This window comes from Engraulis encrasicolus, chromosome 15 (assembly GCF_034702125.1).
Source record: "Engraulis encrasicolus isolate BLACKSEA-1 chromosome 15, IST_EnEncr_1.0, whole genome shotgun sequence".
In the NCBI taxonomy this organism is placed as follows: Eukaryota; Metazoa; Chordata; class Actinopteri; order Clupeiformes; family Engraulidae; genus Engraulis; species Engraulis encrasicolus.
In genome coordinates, this window is record NC_085871.1 from 25,310,220 (window position 1) to 25,328,281 (window position 18,062).

At 45.7% G+C, this 18,062-nt stretch overlaps 1 protein-coding gene across 3 annotated transcripts in view; it reads left to right on the forward strand.

Annotated features, from left to right (window-relative positions):
- upf2 (UPF2 regulator of nonsense mediated mRNA decay) overlaps positions 1 to 18,062 on the forward strand; it is a 52,964-nt gene that overhangs the window by 18,377 nt on the left and 16,525 nt on the right. For all 3 annotated transcript variants that reach the window (XM_063217263.1, XM_063217260.1, XM_063217262.1), the window contains exons 6-16: positions 4,941 to 5,099; positions 6,857 to 6,922; positions 7,233 to 7,336; positions 7,550 to 7,635; positions 8,015 to 8,123; positions 9,044 to 9,157; positions 9,635 to 9,751; positions 12,194 to 12,379; positions 13,468 to 13,671; positions 16,072 to 16,347; positions 16,771 to 16,954. In XM_063217263.1, coding sequence (XP_063073333.1) covers positions 4,941 to 5,099; positions 6,857 to 6,922; positions 7,233 to 7,336; positions 7,550 to 7,635; positions 8,015 to 8,123; positions 9,044 to 9,157; positions 9,635 to 9,751; positions 12,194 to 12,379; positions 13,468 to 13,671; positions 16,072 to 16,347; positions 16,771 to 16,954 — 1,605 coding nt within the window. The remainder of the gene's footprint in view (positions 1 to 4,940; positions 5,100 to 6,856; positions 6,923 to 7,232; positions 7,337 to 7,549; positions 7,636 to 8,014; positions 8,124 to 9,043; positions 9,158 to 9,634; positions 9,752 to 12,193; positions 12,380 to 13,467; positions 13,672 to 16,071; positions 16,348 to 16,770; positions 16,955 to 18,062) is intronic.

Genomic DNA, 18,062 nt, shown 5'->3' on the forward strand with positions numbered 1-18,062 from the left:
TTGAAATGTTTGTGTGTGGAGTGAGGATGATGGCCATGTCTGAAGAATGAGAGAGGCAAAGGAGGAGGAGTAGGAGTGGGTGTGTAGTGTACACGTAAATAAAGCGCTGTTGACTTGAAGCTCGGAATGAAAGAAAATACTGACAAGTCACTTTTACACAGCCTAATGATCTCATCCACACTGAAAACAGAAGGTGGGAAACACACTTTCATCTTGTCTCCCTGGCAAAACCAAAAGTGATGATTGATAGGGAAACTAGTTGAACAACGTTGCTAGGCAACTGTATGATGGCCTGCTTGCTAATGTTCTGATTGGATGATTACAAAACAGATGATTTAAGGTCTCCTGGTGATGAAATAGAATGCCTTACCTAAGTGGAAAGTAATTTAAACATCAGTTGGTCTCAATGCCAAGCAGTGTATTTTCCAGAGTTATTATTGAGTGGTTGAGGAATGTTGCCAGGCAACTACAAGAAAAGGTAATCATGTTCTCACTGGATGGTTGCAGTGGTTGCTCGTTAACGACTTGGGCCCAAGTTCTTCTGATAAACGTGTGCAAAAGAGGTCAATCAAAGCAGACTCCTACACAGTTTCCGTATTTGCGGTTGAACTTAGCTTTTGTGCAATTTTCCAATCAGCTGGCTATCCATCAGGCAATTGATTAAATGCACTAAGCAGTGTTTTGTCCTACTTATGTCTGAAGCAGGATCCGGCGGTAAAAGTCACGCTTTGTAATGTAAGGGCCTATTGACTGCAATGACTGCTATCGACTGCCTTTTGTCCTAACACATTCAACACACTTTACAAATATTACAGTGATTTTTCTTTACATCACCAAGTATCAACATGACCATTTTTTTGAAGCTGAGATGCATTTTGGAAAAAAGAGATGAGCTCTGGAGGTGTAATGCGCCATCTGTCTTAAGAAATCCCCAAGGTTTTTTTCATCATTATTTCGCTAGCGTGCCTATTCTGAATGAGCCATTTTGATATAGATTAATCTAGATGAATTTCATAATTACAGTGAGATTAATCTAGATTTAATTTTTTGTGTGTGTGTGTGTGTGTGTGTGTGTGTGTGTGTGTGTGTGTGTGTGTGTGTGTGTGTGTGTCAGTGACGTGCGCTGGGATTTATGGCTGGTGAGGCAACTTTTTCAATATCAGATTTTCAAATAAATAATTGCCAAATAGGCCTACCGACAAGTTCCATATGTCATAGCAGCTTTCTTAACATAAGGTAGGCCTACATATTTTGACATAAGCTTACTGCATTTCCGCAGAGAAAATGCTATTAGATCTCTCTCTCTCTCTCTCTCACACACACACACACACACACACACACACACACACACACACACACACACACACACACACACGATTCAAACAGTGGTCTCACATAAACTACAACAGCACCAATGTGGACAGCAGAGCAGAGGAGAGGAGAGTAGTGGAGAGGAGGAGGAGGAGAAAGAGGAGAGGAGAGGAGAGAAGGGGAGGGGAGAGGAGAGGAGNAGAGAAGGGGAGAGGAGATGAGAGAGGAGGAGAGGGGAGGAGAAGAGAGAGGAGAGGAGATGAGAGGAGAAAGGAGGAGGAGTGGAGAGGAGCTCAAGGAGAGGAGAGGAGAGGGAGAGGAGAAGAGAGAAGAGGGAGAGTAGATGGGAAAAGAGAGGACAGGAGAGAGAGATGGGAAAAGAGAGGAGAGGGGGAGAGGAAAGGAGAGAAGAGAGGAGGAGGGGGGAGAGGAAAGGAGAGAAGAGAGGAGTGGAGAGGAGAGGAGAGGAGAGGAGAGGAGGAGGGGAGGTGAGGGGAGAGTAGTGGAGAGTGTAAGCTCCTTCACAGCCCACTGCTCACACACACACACACACACAGGATTCAAACAGTGATCTCACATTCCACACAGCAGCAGCAATGTGGACTGAGCATCACGGCGGATGTTCAAGACACACAGGATTCAAAACATGGTGTCATATAGACCGCTGAGCACCACGGCGAACAAACCGGTGTGATGGCTTTTGTGATACGAACTGGATTCTCGTGCACACACACACACACACACACACACACACACACACACACACACACACACACACACACACACACACACACACACACACACACACACACACAGGATTCAGTGGTCCAGACTGGGCGTTGGCGCAGGGGGCGTAGGTAAACAACGGTGGGGCAGTGCCATTTAACAAGTTTGAGTCAAGTTCACCATATAACTGGCGGCAGAGTCACGTTTAGTTCTACCTAGGCTACCTACTGCACAGGCTGCGCTACTAGGCCTGCTAGGCCTACTCCTCCTCCCTACACCAATATGTCTGTTAGAAAGGTGGACACCACATTCAGATCAGACCATTGACAGTAAATAGAATGGACGCCAAATCAACGCTATTTGCCATTCAACGCTTTGAAGCCAGATTTGGGAACATTCCAACTTACATTCCACCTTAGCAACGCCAAACGCAGGTGCTGATTGGACAACAACAAGACTTCTAACGGTCAATCAAACCATGTTCTGATGCTCATTGGTCAATTTAACTTTTAATATCTCTCTAAAATAAAACATCACCAAAAAAAATCACCACCCTGGTAAGTTGGAGAGCAAGGGGACCTACTAGTTGAGCGAAAAATGATCCCCCTGGAGTGGCATTTAAGGGAGATACAGGGTTTTATGTCTCTCATAGGAATGAATGGGATTTGGCCATTTTTTTGGTCTTTTTGGGTCCAACCTTGGCTCCAACTTGGCTTCAACAATGAAATAGAATTTTGGCCTCCATTCTATTTACTCTCAATGGATCAGACGCGATATGTGTCCAGGATTATACTGTATTTTTATAGGCCGTCAAGATACAAGGCCATTCTCAGTGTTTTCTGGTCTTTGAAAGAGGGGACGCTGATAACCCCAAGCCACACGAGCATTTTGGACAAAAATGCTCTTATGGTGAATTTTGAGGTCTGCTTATCAGCGTTCCTTTCACTCCACCACTCGAAAATACAGATCCGATGCTTGCGTTGTAATAGGCTACCGCTTACACAGCAACAATTCACAGTATGCATTCAACAACAGAATATCACCCCACCGGGATGATCCTTCTGGTAGCCTGTGAAAATAGATAATGAAGCCAGACGTGGCCGTGATCATGGACAGCTACCACCTCCGGTAGAAAAGACTAGAGTAGACAGAAAATAGGCACGACATGGTGCGTCATTTGAGGACACTCCTCCTGAGAACCGTCAACTATCCACTCATCCACATCATACCACTGCGGACCCAAACTCAACCTAAATAGGCTAAACAATAATGACGCTGAAATATTCCACAGTCGTTCATCTTGAGGATGGACATTTCAAAGAATGTCAGACGAGCCGAACCTCAAAGCGTGTATTATACAGCGTTTGATTATTAGAACTATCAAACTGCCTCGTTAGGATAGCAAGCAGCGTTATCACTTGGGCATACTGGGACTGGCAAAGTGAACACACAGCCGCAAACCAAACCAAAATCCAGGAACCCACAACCCCTAGCTATTAGTTCGTTCTGTTGCCAAAATCACTCGTGATGAATTATTCTTTGAGACATGTAGCCATTGCTATGTCATTCAAAACATTCTCACTAGTTGCAGGTTAAGATTACGCCTGAAATGCATATGTGAAACATAGCTACTTTAAAACCAATTGCAAGCTCGAACTATTTTTCAAACAACTCTTCCTTCATCTTGACAAAACCAAATCAAACTTAGACCCAAGTCAACGCCACGGCGGGCAAATGTAATAATCAAATTTCCTTACCTTGAAATGCTGTCTTGATTACAGGGCTTCTCGCAATAATATTCTCACGGTTTGACATATCTAAACCCAGCTAGCAAACTGCTAACGTTGTTTTGCTTGTTGCCTCCCATTCCACATAGCCAGTCTTTTCGGTTGTTCCACTCACTGTGAAATAATCAAATAATATTCTGTCCAATCTCCTGAATCAATTTCCTCAGCGCTGGTGTTGGTCGTCCATTCTTTATCACGTCTTGTTTCCCTTGGAAATCCAACTTTGAGAATGATCTTAGTTTCGTTATGAAATCCACTTCCATGGTAGCAGTCAACGTGAACAAGCTAGCCAACACTAATGACTGACTGTATTGAACTTGTATAGTGGCGCTATGACGTCACTGACAAGCTAGACTCAACGGCAGAATGAGGTTGAGGCCAATGTGTTGCTCGCCGCACTACTCTATTTTTCAATGGGGTTATGCCAAAGCGCGCAGAGTAAAGAAATGATAATCACACGTAGAAAATAGTGAAAACAAATATCAGGAAAATGAGGGCACACCATACATATTTCTATTAAGTGTATAAAACGTTTAATACAATATTACGAATTGCATACACAGAACGAGCAAAATGGCGCATGCGCTGAAGCTTGTTACTGAGGGATTGCGCAATCTGCGGTGAGGCCAACTCGGGAGTTGGCCCAAATTCAGTGTATTCGGAGCAGGAGGTGGGAAAATAGTGCGGTTTTGGCCACAAAAATGATTGAAACTGTTTAAATACTGCACAAATGGTAGTTATGGTAAATATGCTCGAAAACAGTAGTTATTATTGTTACTATTATTCACATTTACTGCATCTCATCATTCTCATGAAGTCTAGAAGAGACAGGTGAGGCACAGCCTCCCCTGCCGTATTGGAGTGCACGTGCCTGGTGTGTGTGTGTGTGTGTGTGTGTGTGTGTGTGTGTGTGTGTGTGTGTGTGTGTGTGTGTGTGTGTGTGTGTGTGTGTGTGTGTGTGTGTGTGTGTGTGTGTGTGTGTGTGTGTGTGTGTGTGTGTGTGTGTGAATGCATGCATTGGCAGCCATGGACCTAATGGCTAGGGAGATGGTCTTCGAATAACTGGGTTTCAGGTTTCCACCCTTACCAATTTGATGAATTGTCCCTCTCTTGCAGATAAAGAGAGTAAGGAAAGTAAGGAGGTGACCACCAGTACTGAGGAGCTGGAGCTGGAGCTGGAGGCTCTGGACATCGCCGATGACACCCTGGAGTTGGAACCCACAGACGCAGAGGCAGAGAACGAGGAACTCGCCAAGAAACTGCTGGACGACCAAGGTAACAAGCACACAAAAACACAATGAAGGGTAACACACACCCACGTTTTTTGTTGACCTGCCCACGGGTATAGTTTCAAGTCATTAGTCATCAATAAAAATAAAGCTGCACCAGAGGTTGCGCTAGACTTTTTCACAGTCCGTCATTTTGACGGACAGGGTCGAAAAAAATCCGTCATCGCTGTTTTAAAAAAATAATAAAAAAAATTCTCCACCTGGTTTCTCAATGTGGGGGTCGCGACCCCGCACCGAGTACAACACATGCGCAATTGCGGCCAATTGAGAGTAAACCGCTGTTAATACACCCCCTTTCACTCGACATTCACTCTCCAACTTCGAGGATGGAGTCAATTTTGCTGTCCACTTTCTCTCTCTGCCTCCCTCATTGCACTGTTGAAAAAGCTGCAGATATCTCTCATGACGCACGTCCGATTCAGTGTTCAGCGCTATGGTCACCACAAGCACTTTTTTAAAAGACGCGTGCAGGGCTTTATCCAACAGCTGTCAGTCACTCGTTTTGCTCTGATTAATGCACCGATTGTAATACAAAGGCGCAGTGTTAAATAATATTCGCGTTGGACTTCTCTAGCACGATGGAAAGGAAAGCCGTCTTGAAGCAGAAAGGTGTAGCCCAGACAGTAGATAAAGGCACTGAAGCCTACAACAGGAAGACAACCAGATTTCGGAAAACTTTGTTGAAAAATGTCAGCGACGGTAAAGGGAGCCTCTCCATACGTAGCCCCATCGGCTTATATGTTGGCTCTGGGAGCGCGGTAAAGTTGTCTGAATAAAAAATATATGGCCTATAATGGGTGAACCAGCTATCGAAATGAGAGAAGGTTAGCCGTTTCTGGCAACGTTTGCCAAGTTGTAGCCTAAGTTGCGTTGCCTGGTAATATTTAGGTTCTTGAATATCCGTCGTTTTTATTAGCCTAGTTAATGTCCTGAAGCCGTTTAACGACCTGCGTTGCCTTTGACTGAAGGTTCTGGCTAGCAAACGTGCTATTCGCATATTTGTTTTTGTTTCAAGCGAGGAGTTTTGAAAGAATGCTTCTATGAAGGGCGATAGAGGGACAACTTCGTCATTGGCAGAACATCAGATAGCCGGTAAATGTAGTAGGCCTAGGTCTACACATAGTTCTGAATCTTAAAGTCGAAGTCACATGTGTATGGTGGCAACGTCTTAGTTATTTTAATTCATTATTTTGAGCAAGTGCAGAGGCGCGCGCTCTGCTGCAGCCAGCCGCACAGCCCAGCTGCGGCGCATGGTATGACAAGCAGGGAGAGAGGGAGAAAGGCAAACGATAGTAGCATGAAATTATCTGCGCTGATAACTATGCCTAATTGAAATGCATATTTGCTCTACTCGATAGAGGCGTAGGCCTACTTAAACTTGTGATTTATTTATCATCACCCTGAATATTGATCCGTCAAAATGACGGACAGGCTTCAGAATTTTCCGTCATCCTTCAAAAAAATCCGTCAATGACGGACATTTGTCGGTTAACGCGACCTCTGAGCTGCACATTGATCCATTGTTGCAATTTACAAAGTGATGTCTTCAGACATTTTCATGGTAATGAATGATGACATTCATCACTTTATTCATAAAATCAATAAATTTAAAAACTTCACAGGCTATTCTCACAGTGTGTTTTCCTGCATTATATTTTACAGTAGCTTAAGCTTTTTCTGTTACAATGAAAGGTGTTTGTGTTCTGACATGAATGTGAGTGTAATGCATGTGATGTCTTTCAGGGAGCAAAGAAAAGTCAGGGTCAAAGACAGGTCAGAGTTCAAGGGCGAGTTCAGGCAGGTCATCAGGTGAGACGCGCTGAGGTCCAGGATGGAGAACACTGGGACACTGCTTAAGCTACAGTACCAGCCGCTTCTTGAGCAGCTGTAATAGTAATAATAATAATGGTACTGCATCTTCGTTGGCCTTAAATTCGCATCCAGAGCTGTTTTTGCAGACATTAGAAAAATGTTGCCATTGCTACAAAGAGAGCTCTCCCTTCTGAAAATATGAGGCCTACTAGTATACTAGTGTTTGTGCGTGTGTGAGTGTGTGTGTGTGTGTGACAGAGAGAGAGTGTGTGTATTCTTGCTTAACTATGTGTGTGTCTGTGCGTAGAACAAGAGGATGAAGAGACCAGCACCGGGTCCCATCTGAAGCTGATTGTTGATGCCTTCATTCAGCAGCTGCCCAACTGTGTTAACAGAGACCTGATTGACAAGGCAAGAACACACACACACACACACACACACACACACACACACACACACACACACACACACACACACACACACACACACACACACACACACACACACACACACACACTTTTAGTCTGTCGGTGAAAGAAGCAGCATTGTCCTAAGGCCTTGATTTGATTGGCAGTGGTATTGTGTCTAAGTAATTGGTGTGTTTTGTTTTGTTTGCTTCCTTAGGCGGCCATGGATTTCTGTATGAACATGAACACGAAATCCAATCGCAGGAAACTGGTCCGGGCGCTCTTCACTGTACCCAGACAAAGGTGCTTTATTACGTACTCAAGTTGCAGAAACGCACACACTTCTATTCATTGACACCATTTTGCTTTTTTTTTAGTCATGTGTGAGTCTCACTATTGACCAGTAGATGGTGCTAGTGACCCACTTTTTATTTTGCGAATGTGAGATCTGCGTGAGCAGTTTAACATGTTGTGAATGGCTGGCAGAGGAGTTTTGTGTTAGTTGTCAATGATGAACTGCTTATAATGGGTTGATTTATGGTTGCCAGCTCAGTTTTAAGTGGTGTGTGTGTGTCTGTGTGTGTTTACATAAGTAAAATGGCTCATAAACAAAAATGTGTGTGTGTGTGTGTCTGTATGTGTGTGTGTGTTAATGTATTTTGTGTGTATGATCCATCTCCAGGCTGGACCTGCTGCCTTTCTACTCGCGTCTGGTGGCCACTCTGCACCCATGCATGTCAGATGTGGCTGAGGACCTCTGCTCCATGCTCAAGGGGGACTTCCGCTTTCATGTGAGCATTTCCCACCATGCTGCACACACAGACACAGCGTCTGTTTTGTCATGACTGAGTGATGCACAAATTACAGTACACAACATGCTTCAACAGCATACTTCAAACAACACAATTACTGCCTCCCTGGATAACAACTTGTACAGTTAGGTTATAGATAACAAATCCACTTTAATAGCTGTGGCAAACAGCCTCAGAAAGGCACCTAGCATAGCCAGTTCACATCACCTTCTGGGGCTGACAACAGTGACCAATTATTACCTCAAAGAATTTCTTTTATTCTTTGTTTTCTTTTTTTTTTAACCCTCAGCTGAAATAATAAACCTGAGCGGTCAGTCTCTGTGCAGACTCACTGTTTGTCACCCGCTGTCATTATCTCTCAGCAACTCTGTCGGTCACACTCTTCCCCCAAAACACCTCATTATCTCCCTCAATATGTCAGACATCATGTTGAAGGCGGTCAACACTTGTGGCTCCAGACACAAACACACAGAGACACACACAAGCATGCCCACACACACATCAGGGACAGAAATAACTTGGTAAAATTTAAAGGTAGTAGGACAGAAATAATTTGGTAAAATTTAGGTAGTACATATATGTTTCCTTTTTATTGTTATTTTCAGAATTGATGCTGCCCATTCACAAATGCTATCTTTTTCATAAATATTTTCAACCATCAATTTCTAAGTATCCATCATGACTGGGAAAATGGCACTTATTTTATACATGAGAAGGTGGATCTTATGCATGTCTGCCATTTGGAATTTGACTTTTAAGACATCAAATTGTACCCTGTTGAAGTACCTAGTCAACTCAGATTATACTGCATTCAAGTTAAACTGATAGTGATATTCAGGTTATACTGTAGTCTGCCCTTCTATCGGTTATGAATACACTCTTGCCATTTCTCGTTTCAGATTCGTAAGAAGGACCAGATCAACATCGAGACCAAAAACAAGACAGTGAGGTTCATCGGGGAGCTGGCCAAGTTCAAGATGTTCTCCAAGACGGACACGCTGCACTGCCTCAAGGTCTGCACCTCTCCCACCTTGACCACACACGCACACACACACACTCACACACACACACATACTCACACACACACTCTCACACTCACACACACACATACAGATTTGCCTTTGCTATGATGAGAAAGTGAAGAGTGGAACAGGGAACGAGTGGGTAGGTTGGTTTGGGATATCATGACCCAGGCCAGGATCCGAACATGGACTTTCAATGTTAGCTGCCCATGATTGACACAGGTGTATTAATGCAGTACATCACACGCCACAATATTTGTTTTCTTTTTTTCTTTTTTAAGTATGGAAAGGAAACTGAGAGGAGACAGGAATGAGGAGGAGAGAGATATGGGGTAGAACCGGGGTCGAACCGGGGTCCCCGTGGGCATGCAAGCCCAAATGTGGGGGGCTTAGCGCGCTGCGCCACAGCGCCCCCCTGATATGTGTTTTCATGTGAGGTGTTCATGTGTGTGTTTTGCTTCTCCACAGATGCTGCTGTCTGACTTCTCTCACCACCACATTGAAATGGCCTGCACCCTGCTGGAGACCTGCGGCCGCTTCCTCTTCCGCTCCCCAGAATCCCACCTGAGGACCAGTGTCCTGTTGGTCAGTCTCACTCTCACGCTCACTCTCACTCTCACTCTTCCTCTCTGTCTTTCTCTATCTTTCCACCTCTGTCTCTTTCTTGCCCGCCTTTCTCTATCTCTCGCACACACACACAAACACACACGCACGCGTGCACACGCACGCGCGCGCACCATTTCTGACTCCACCTCTATTTCTGTCTCTCTCTCTCTCTCTCTCTCTCTCTCTCTCTCTCTCTCTCTCTCTCTCTCTCTCTCTCTCTCTCTCTCTCTCTCTCTCTCTCTCTCTCTCTCTCTCTCTCTCTCTCTGTCTCTCCCTCCCTCTCCCTCCCACTGAGACGTGCACAGTCCATTTTATTTCGAATGCATAGTCCTCAACTTACCTTGACTCTGGTGGTTGCATAATGTTGTACTGTACTCTCAATCAGGCATACTACAGAGAAGTGTGCAGCAGGCACTGCGTGCATTTGCCTAGCCTGATGATGGTGATGTCAGGGTTGCCAGGGTCACAGCCTTACCGTAGCTGTTATTTGCGCAGTGACTTGGCACAATCCTGTGTGTGTTTCTGTGTGTGTCTGTGTGTGTGTTTGAGATAGAGACAGAGCGAGTACAATCAATGGTACAAGGAAGCTGGCCTGAAAAATTACCTTACAAAATTGAGCTCTTTTCAGTATCACACAAGCGTGGTGTGCATGTATTTATTTTTGCTTCTCTTCCTTTTAATGCTTGACTTGCAACCTTGGTTTTCTCTCGGTGGGATGATACATTTGACTTGCCTTGGACTTGGCCAAATCCATTCATTATCAGACGAGCGCAACCAGCCTTCACCTTCACAATCAGTTACCCAGTTAATGCCTTCCATAGTTCCTCCTCTCAGGGTTATAGCACTCTGATGCTGCCAGTTTCCTAATCACTCTGTCAGGAACATTCTCATGTCCTCCTAAACTTTCATGGGAATTCTTCACTCTGGCCAAATAAGTGCAGTCTTGTGTGTGTGTGCGTCTGTGTGTGCGCGCGTACAGGTGTACGAGCGTCCGTGTGTGTGTGTGTGTGCGCGTCTGTGTGTGTGCGTTCGTGTGTATGCGGGGCCGTGTGTTTGCACGTCCGAGTGTGTTAGCGCGACCATGTGTGCACGTCCGTGTGTGTGTGTGTGTGCGTGTGTGTGTGTGTGTGTGTGTGTGTGTGTGTGCGTGTGTGTGTGTGTGTGTGTGCGCGCGCGCACACCTCTGTCTGCATGTGTGTGTCATTGCGTGTTTGTGTCCGAGAGTGTTTGTGTGTACATGTGTGGGTGGGTGTGGTGCTGGTTTGCTTAACGTGGTTTTAAGTTGTTTGTTCTGGTCAAAAGGAACAAAAGTGTGTGTGTCACTTTCTTTTGGAACAATGATAAGGATGTTTGTGTATGTATACACGGTGAATGTATCCAGGAGTCCATCCTGTTCAGCTAATCTGCAGTAGCAATGGCTCAAAAAATCGCAATAGGTCAGAGAATGTGAACTAGAGCTGCACCTTGCCCATGTTTTTTGTAAGTAGTAATCTAGATGAATCTATGAGGTGGTTCCGTACCTAATGGGTTATTTGTTCAGCCTGCTGAATATCCCAGCCTTGAGGAAAGAAAAACGTAGTGCAATTAGAAATGGCTACCTGGTGACACATTACCCATATGATGTCAGATTGTAATGACATTTTAATGTTTGTATTCCCTACATGAGTCTACAAACCAAATTTAGTAACAGTCGTGCCATTAATGACTACGGAGGTATTGATTACTCAGTTGGGCGATCAAACACACCTAAGTGGACACTGCAATGCTTGGTCAAACCACCCTGGGGTTGCCAGGTGTAAAAAAAAACCCCTCAATCTGTTCGATCTATTTATCCTTTATGTGTCGCAAATATCATAGATTGAGGTTCGTCTCTGGAAAATATCCCATAGAGCAGTGGTTCCCAACCTCTTTCTTCGGGGACCCATATTTTTACCATTGTAAGCTTTGTTGACCCAACTGCGCCAGCCCCTGCACGAGAGGGAGTCACATGATACTCCGTTTCCTGCGAAAACTCATTTAGTTATCTTTTTATTCTTCAACATCCGTCAAATAGAGAATAACTGCACTTACATGTTATTGCTTCTATGCCTATATTAGTTTAAATGCTTTGTCATTTATTCAACATGGGCATGGTATTAAAATGAAACCCCATAACATCAAGAGGGCTTCACTACCCACTGTGAATCTTTAGCTACTCATAGGTTGGGTCCCAACCCATAGGTTGGGAACCACTGCCATAGATGAGAAGTTCTCGGTGAACAAAATGCTATTGGGAATTAATTTAGTGTTGATGTACTGTCATGTTGCTGTACTGCCCAAATGCAAGAGCATGTTTTTGTTGTCTGTGTGTCTGAATTTGACCTGTCCAGTAGCAAAATGAATTTAACGTTTGTGTTTGTGTCGACATTTTGTTGTCTCCAGGAGCAAATGATGCGCAAGAAGCAGGCGCAGCACCTGGACGCGCGCTACGTGACCATGGTGGAGAACGCCTACTACTACTGCAACCCCCCGCCCATGGAGAAGACCGTGCGCAAGAAGAGGCCCCCCCTGCAGGAGTACATACGCAAGCTGCTCTACAAGGACCTGTCAAAGGTCACCACCGAGAAGGTACGTGGACGCACGCACGCACGCACACACACATGCTACACGCGTTGGGTGCACTCCAATGTGCAACCTTGCGTCCTCCACTTGTGTTTGTGGACTCACGTTTAGCTGATGCCCTGCCTCCGTGGAGAAAACGATTAAGTTAACCTGCTGTCAGCCTAGCCACAACTTTCTTCGTGGGGCTATTTACAATGGAGCTTTTGCAAGATATTGAAATATAATGCTGTTGTATGTGATGTCATCATGACGTATTACTTCCTGGTACGAGGCCACAAGCACAAGTGGAGGACGTAAGGTCGCATATTGGAACGCATCCATACACTCATGCTGCACACACGCTATACACACACACACACACACACACACACACACACACGCAAGCTTCTCTACAAGGACCTCTCCGAGGTCACCACTGACAAGTTACATGGATAGACACACATGCTGCAGATTCGCACGTATCTCTGCTGCAAGGGTTTGTCCAAGGTCACAACGGAGAAGGTACATGGAGGCACACACACACAAACACACGCGCACACCTGCTCACCTGTTCGAGGTCACCAAAGAAAAGACACATACACACACACACACACACACACACACACACACACACACACACACACACACACACACACACACACACACACACACAGTTTGAAAATTCCAACAGGTGCGGCCCTGCTGTGGCCAAACGGTAGGGCACGCGCCTACCATGCGGCTGACCCGTGTTCGATTCCTGGCGCGGGTCCTTTGCCGGCCCTTCCCCGTCTCTCTCTCTCCCCACTCGCTTCCTGTCACCACCTTCACTGTCCTATCATAAATAAAATCAAAAACACCCAAAAAAAGATAAATAAAAAAAAGAGAAACACACACACACACACACACACACACACACACACACACACACACACACACACACACACACACACACACAGATGCACTCAAGCACACACACACACACACACACACACACACACACACACACACACACACACACACACACACACATATACACACACAAAGTACCTTTGGCGTCGTCGCACCCCAATACAACAATCCATTTCTATTCTCTTGATGTGTTGTTTTGTTGCCAGGTGTTGCGTCAGATGCGCAAGCTGCCGTGGGGGGACGCGGAGACCAAGAGCTACCTGGTGTGCTGCATGGTGAACATCTGGAACGTCAAGTACAACAGCATCCACTGCGTGGCCAACCTGCTGGCCGGCCTGGTGGCCTACCAGGAGGACGTGGGCATCCACGTGGTGGACGGGGTGCTGGAGGACATCCGGCTGGGCATGGAGGTAGGTTTTTAGTTTGGTGTGTGTGTGTGTGTGTGTGTGTGTGTGTGTGTGTGTGTGTGTGTGTGTGTGTGTGTGTGTGTGTGTGTGTGTGTGTGTGTGTGTGTGCGCGCGTGTGTGCGCGCGTGTGCGTGTGTTTGTTTGTGAGGTACAGTTGTGTGTGTGTGTGTGTGTGTGTGTGTGTGTGTGTGTGTGTGTGTGTGTGTGTGTGTGTGTGTGTGTGTGTGTGTGTGTGTGTGTGTGTGTGTGTGTGTGTGTGGGTGTGTGCGTGTGTGTGTGTGAATGAGAATTTAAACATTTACCAACCACCAACTGTAGCTGTGCGTGTAAATGAACACGGTCAACAGACCTAAGCCGCATGCAAACACTCCAAAAAGCCTGTTAGCGTCTTACATGGAGTCATGTGCACGTGAGTTCAGAAGTGGGCTTATTATGACTTATCCCCTGTTAGACTACTGACTTGGAAAAGTGTAAGCTCGTCAGGCATAGGTAGGAATTTACTTGCAGAATGGAGGCCTACCAGTGGAAAAGAAATGCACTTATGGCTTACTATGGAGTCAGTAGGTTGGTGTGTGTGTGTGTGTGTGTGTGTGTGTGTGTGTGTGTGTGTGTGTGTGTGTGTGTGTGTGTGTGTGTGTGTGTGTGTGTGTGTGTGTGTGTGTGTGTGTGTGTGTGTGTGTGTGTGTGTGTTGCAGTTGGCCTTTTAACCTGTAAAGGTCACATGCTCAGCCCTAGTTTCTGCGTGCCTGAAGAGTGTGTGTGTTTTGATGTATGTGCCTCAGCTTCTGTGTGTGCGTGAACCAGAACTGAAAGGGTGACTGACCCAGTGGGCCAGAAATGTGCAACACACACACACACACACACACACACACACACACACACACACACACACACACACACACACACACACACACACACACACACACACACACACACACACACACACACACACACACACACACACACACACACAGGCATCTATAGTAATTGAGTGAGAGAAATATGTGCATACGTGCGCAAGAGAGAGTTGGCAAGAATGTGTGAAATCGGCTTGTTGGAGAAGATCCAGCAGGAGGTTTCCCTTGAAGAGAAAACCTGTTTGTTTTTCTGTCATTGATCCGTCTACCACTGATGCCGCTTCAGGCAGTAGGCTAGTCATTATGGCGTTGTAGCATGCCATGGTTTCTTTGTCTCTTATTTTATTTCCTACTACACCCTTTTCCTTTCCTCTCTCTGCCCACTCCATTCATCTTTCGCTTTCTGTGTCCTCTTTCTTCCTTCAGGCGTTTTTCTTTCTCCTTTCTTTGACTGTTTTTTTCCTACTCTTGCATCCATCCATCCATTCATCCATCCACCGACCCGTCTTACTCTGGTTCTTCTTTTATTTGTGTAACCAACATTTTTCTTGTGCGTCTCTCACATTATACATGTCTCCCTCTTTTTATCTCCTTCTCATCCTTCACTCCTCTCTCTTTCCCATCTCCTGCTGACAATCCATCTCCTTCATACCAGGACCTCTCTGGTGCTGCTGTAGTTCTAATGTTGACTGACCTGACAAGCTGAACTAGTTCCGTATTGGGCACTGTCTGGCAGAATGGGCAATGGAAAAGAGGCATCATTTGATCTCTCCTCTCTTGTCTATACCCTCTTCTTGCCCTCTTGCCCATCAGGTGAACCAACCCAGGTTTCATACTGGCAATTGACACTGGTAACATGGATACTAAATGTGATCCATGATTATATCAATGAACTCCTGAAAAATATGAGGAAAAGTTCACACCATGACCCACCAGAGAATGATAGTAAAATTGTGAAAATATGCAATAAAATAGGAATAGAAAAGTAATAAAATGGTAAAAAATAGAAATACAATTTAAAAAGTTGTTGCATGGTGCAACCTTTTCCTCATATTTTTCATTTATGCTTTATTTTGGTCAGCACCCTAAAATAAAAGAGAAATCGGTGAATCGGTGCAGCTCCAATCTTTTATGAACATCAGTGACTCTCTGTCATCTCTCTTCTCTCCTCTACTCCTCTCCTGTTGCACTCGGCTCCAGGTGAACTAACCCAGGTTGGGCACTGGCATGGGCACCTTTGGCGGTGGATATGAACCATAATTATTATCTCAGTAATGACCTCCTCTCATCTCTCTCCTCTCCTCCTGTCTTGTTTTCCTCTTCGTGAGGGTTTGGTGAGGGTTTGAATTGGTGCATTCCTCAAAAAACATAGTTGCTAACTATGTTAGCTCGTTTTTCGTTTGCAGTGCAATCTCCCATTGGCAACTACACTAGTTGCTAACCAGCCACTTTCAAGAAACTCACCCAAGATTTTTGTCCTGGGCAGTGGCACTGGGACCATGGGTGGTGGCTAATCCCTCTCTTTCCCCCTCTTATCGCCATCCAGGTGAACCAGCCCAAGTTCAACCAGCGGCGCGTGAGCAGCGGCAAGTTCCTGGGCGAGCTCTACAACTACCGCATGGTGGAGTCGGCCGTCATCTTCCGCACGCTCTTCTCCTTCATCTCCTTCGGCGTGAACCCGGACGGCACTGCCTCGCCGCTGGACCCACCCGAGCACCTCTTCCGCATCCGGCTGGTCTGCACGCTGCTGGACACCTGCGGACAGTACTTTGACCGCGGCTCCAGCAAGCGCAAGCTGGACTGCTTCCTCATCTACTTCCAGGTAAATAGCTCTCGACTGGTCATGTTACATTACATTGCATTACACTAAGCACTTTTATTCAAAGCGACTTAGTTATTTTAAGTACAGGGTATTGGTTACAGTTCCTGGAGCAGTGTGGGGTTAGTCGCCTTGCTCAAGGGCACCTTAGCCATGCATCGAGATAGTGAGTTAAAGGGTCGGATTCGAGCCTACAACCCTATGACACATGCGTGCGACGTGCGTGCGTGTATGCTGTGGTATCACAATTTGGTCATGCTCATAGAAGCTGAACCCTGAACATGTTGATTTTGTCTGCCATGTGTCATTTTATTGGTAGCACTTCACTTGACTGTGACATGACGGTGTCGTAGTGTCGTAACTCTGTCATGGACATGTCATAAACATGATGTCAATACGTGTGTGTGTCCATGTCTGTGTCTACAGAGGTACATCTGGTGGAAGAAGAGTCTGGACGTGTGGACCAAAGAGCACCCGTTCCCCATCGACATCGACTACATGATCAGCGACATGCTGGAGCTGCTGAGGCCCAAGATGAGGCTCTGCACCTCCATAGAGGACGCCACGGGACAGGTGACCGAGCTGGAGAGAGAGCTCATGGTCAAGCTGGGTAAGAGGAGCAGTCAAGAGCACACACATGGACACACACACACACACACACACACACACACACACACACATCCATAGAGGACGCCACGGGACAGGTGACCGAGCTGGAGAGGGAGCTCATGGTCAAGCTGGGTAAGAGGAGAGGCAGTCAGGAGCGCACACACACACACACACACACACACACACACACACACACACACACACACACACACACACACACACACACATCCATAGAGGACGCCACGGGACAGGTGACCGAGCTGGAGAGAGAGATCATGGTCAAGCTGGGTAAGAGGAGAGGCAGTCAGGAGCGCACACACACACACACACACACACACACACACACACACACACACACACACACACACACACACACACACACACACACACACACACACACACACCCAGCATATGTAAATCCACATCCATAGAGGGTGCTGTAGAAGGAGATGACACACACACACACACAGAAAGACACATACATACAGCATGTGTAATAACACGCCCATAGAGGGCACTGTATAGGAAGATTTTACACACACACACACACACACACACACATTTTGATTATTTTATTTGGGAGGACCAATAATTATTGAGAAACAATACAGCGCCCCAAACAATATTAAAGTAGCAATAATGTGTCTTCTACATAAATGCAAAAGTTATACTGGCCTGAAGCCTATTTCAGGGATACAAGTGGCATCTCCTCCTCCAAATATGCAGACTGCCTATAACTGCAGATATTGAACAATACTTGGCTATCTGTTTTGCTTTCTTCTTATTTAGTCCAGCTATTTGCAAACCTCTGACACACAATTTATGAGCATGGCCAAGGCCACCATAGATAAGTGCCACCGTGGATGTTTTGTAGCCACTTACTGTCAATGCATGAATTACTGGTTGATACTTAACACATTTTTCAGCAAAGCACAGGTCCATATATGCATCAAAGCAGCATCCTATTTCCACAACTGTGATGGTTTTTTGAGTCTCATCCACAAGAACAATGTCAGGGGTGTTAGGGCAGTCTTTAAGAACATTGTCCAGAACATCATTGGTGGTCAAATGGGAAAACCAGTTTGGGTTGATTTTTCTGTCTGTGTGTA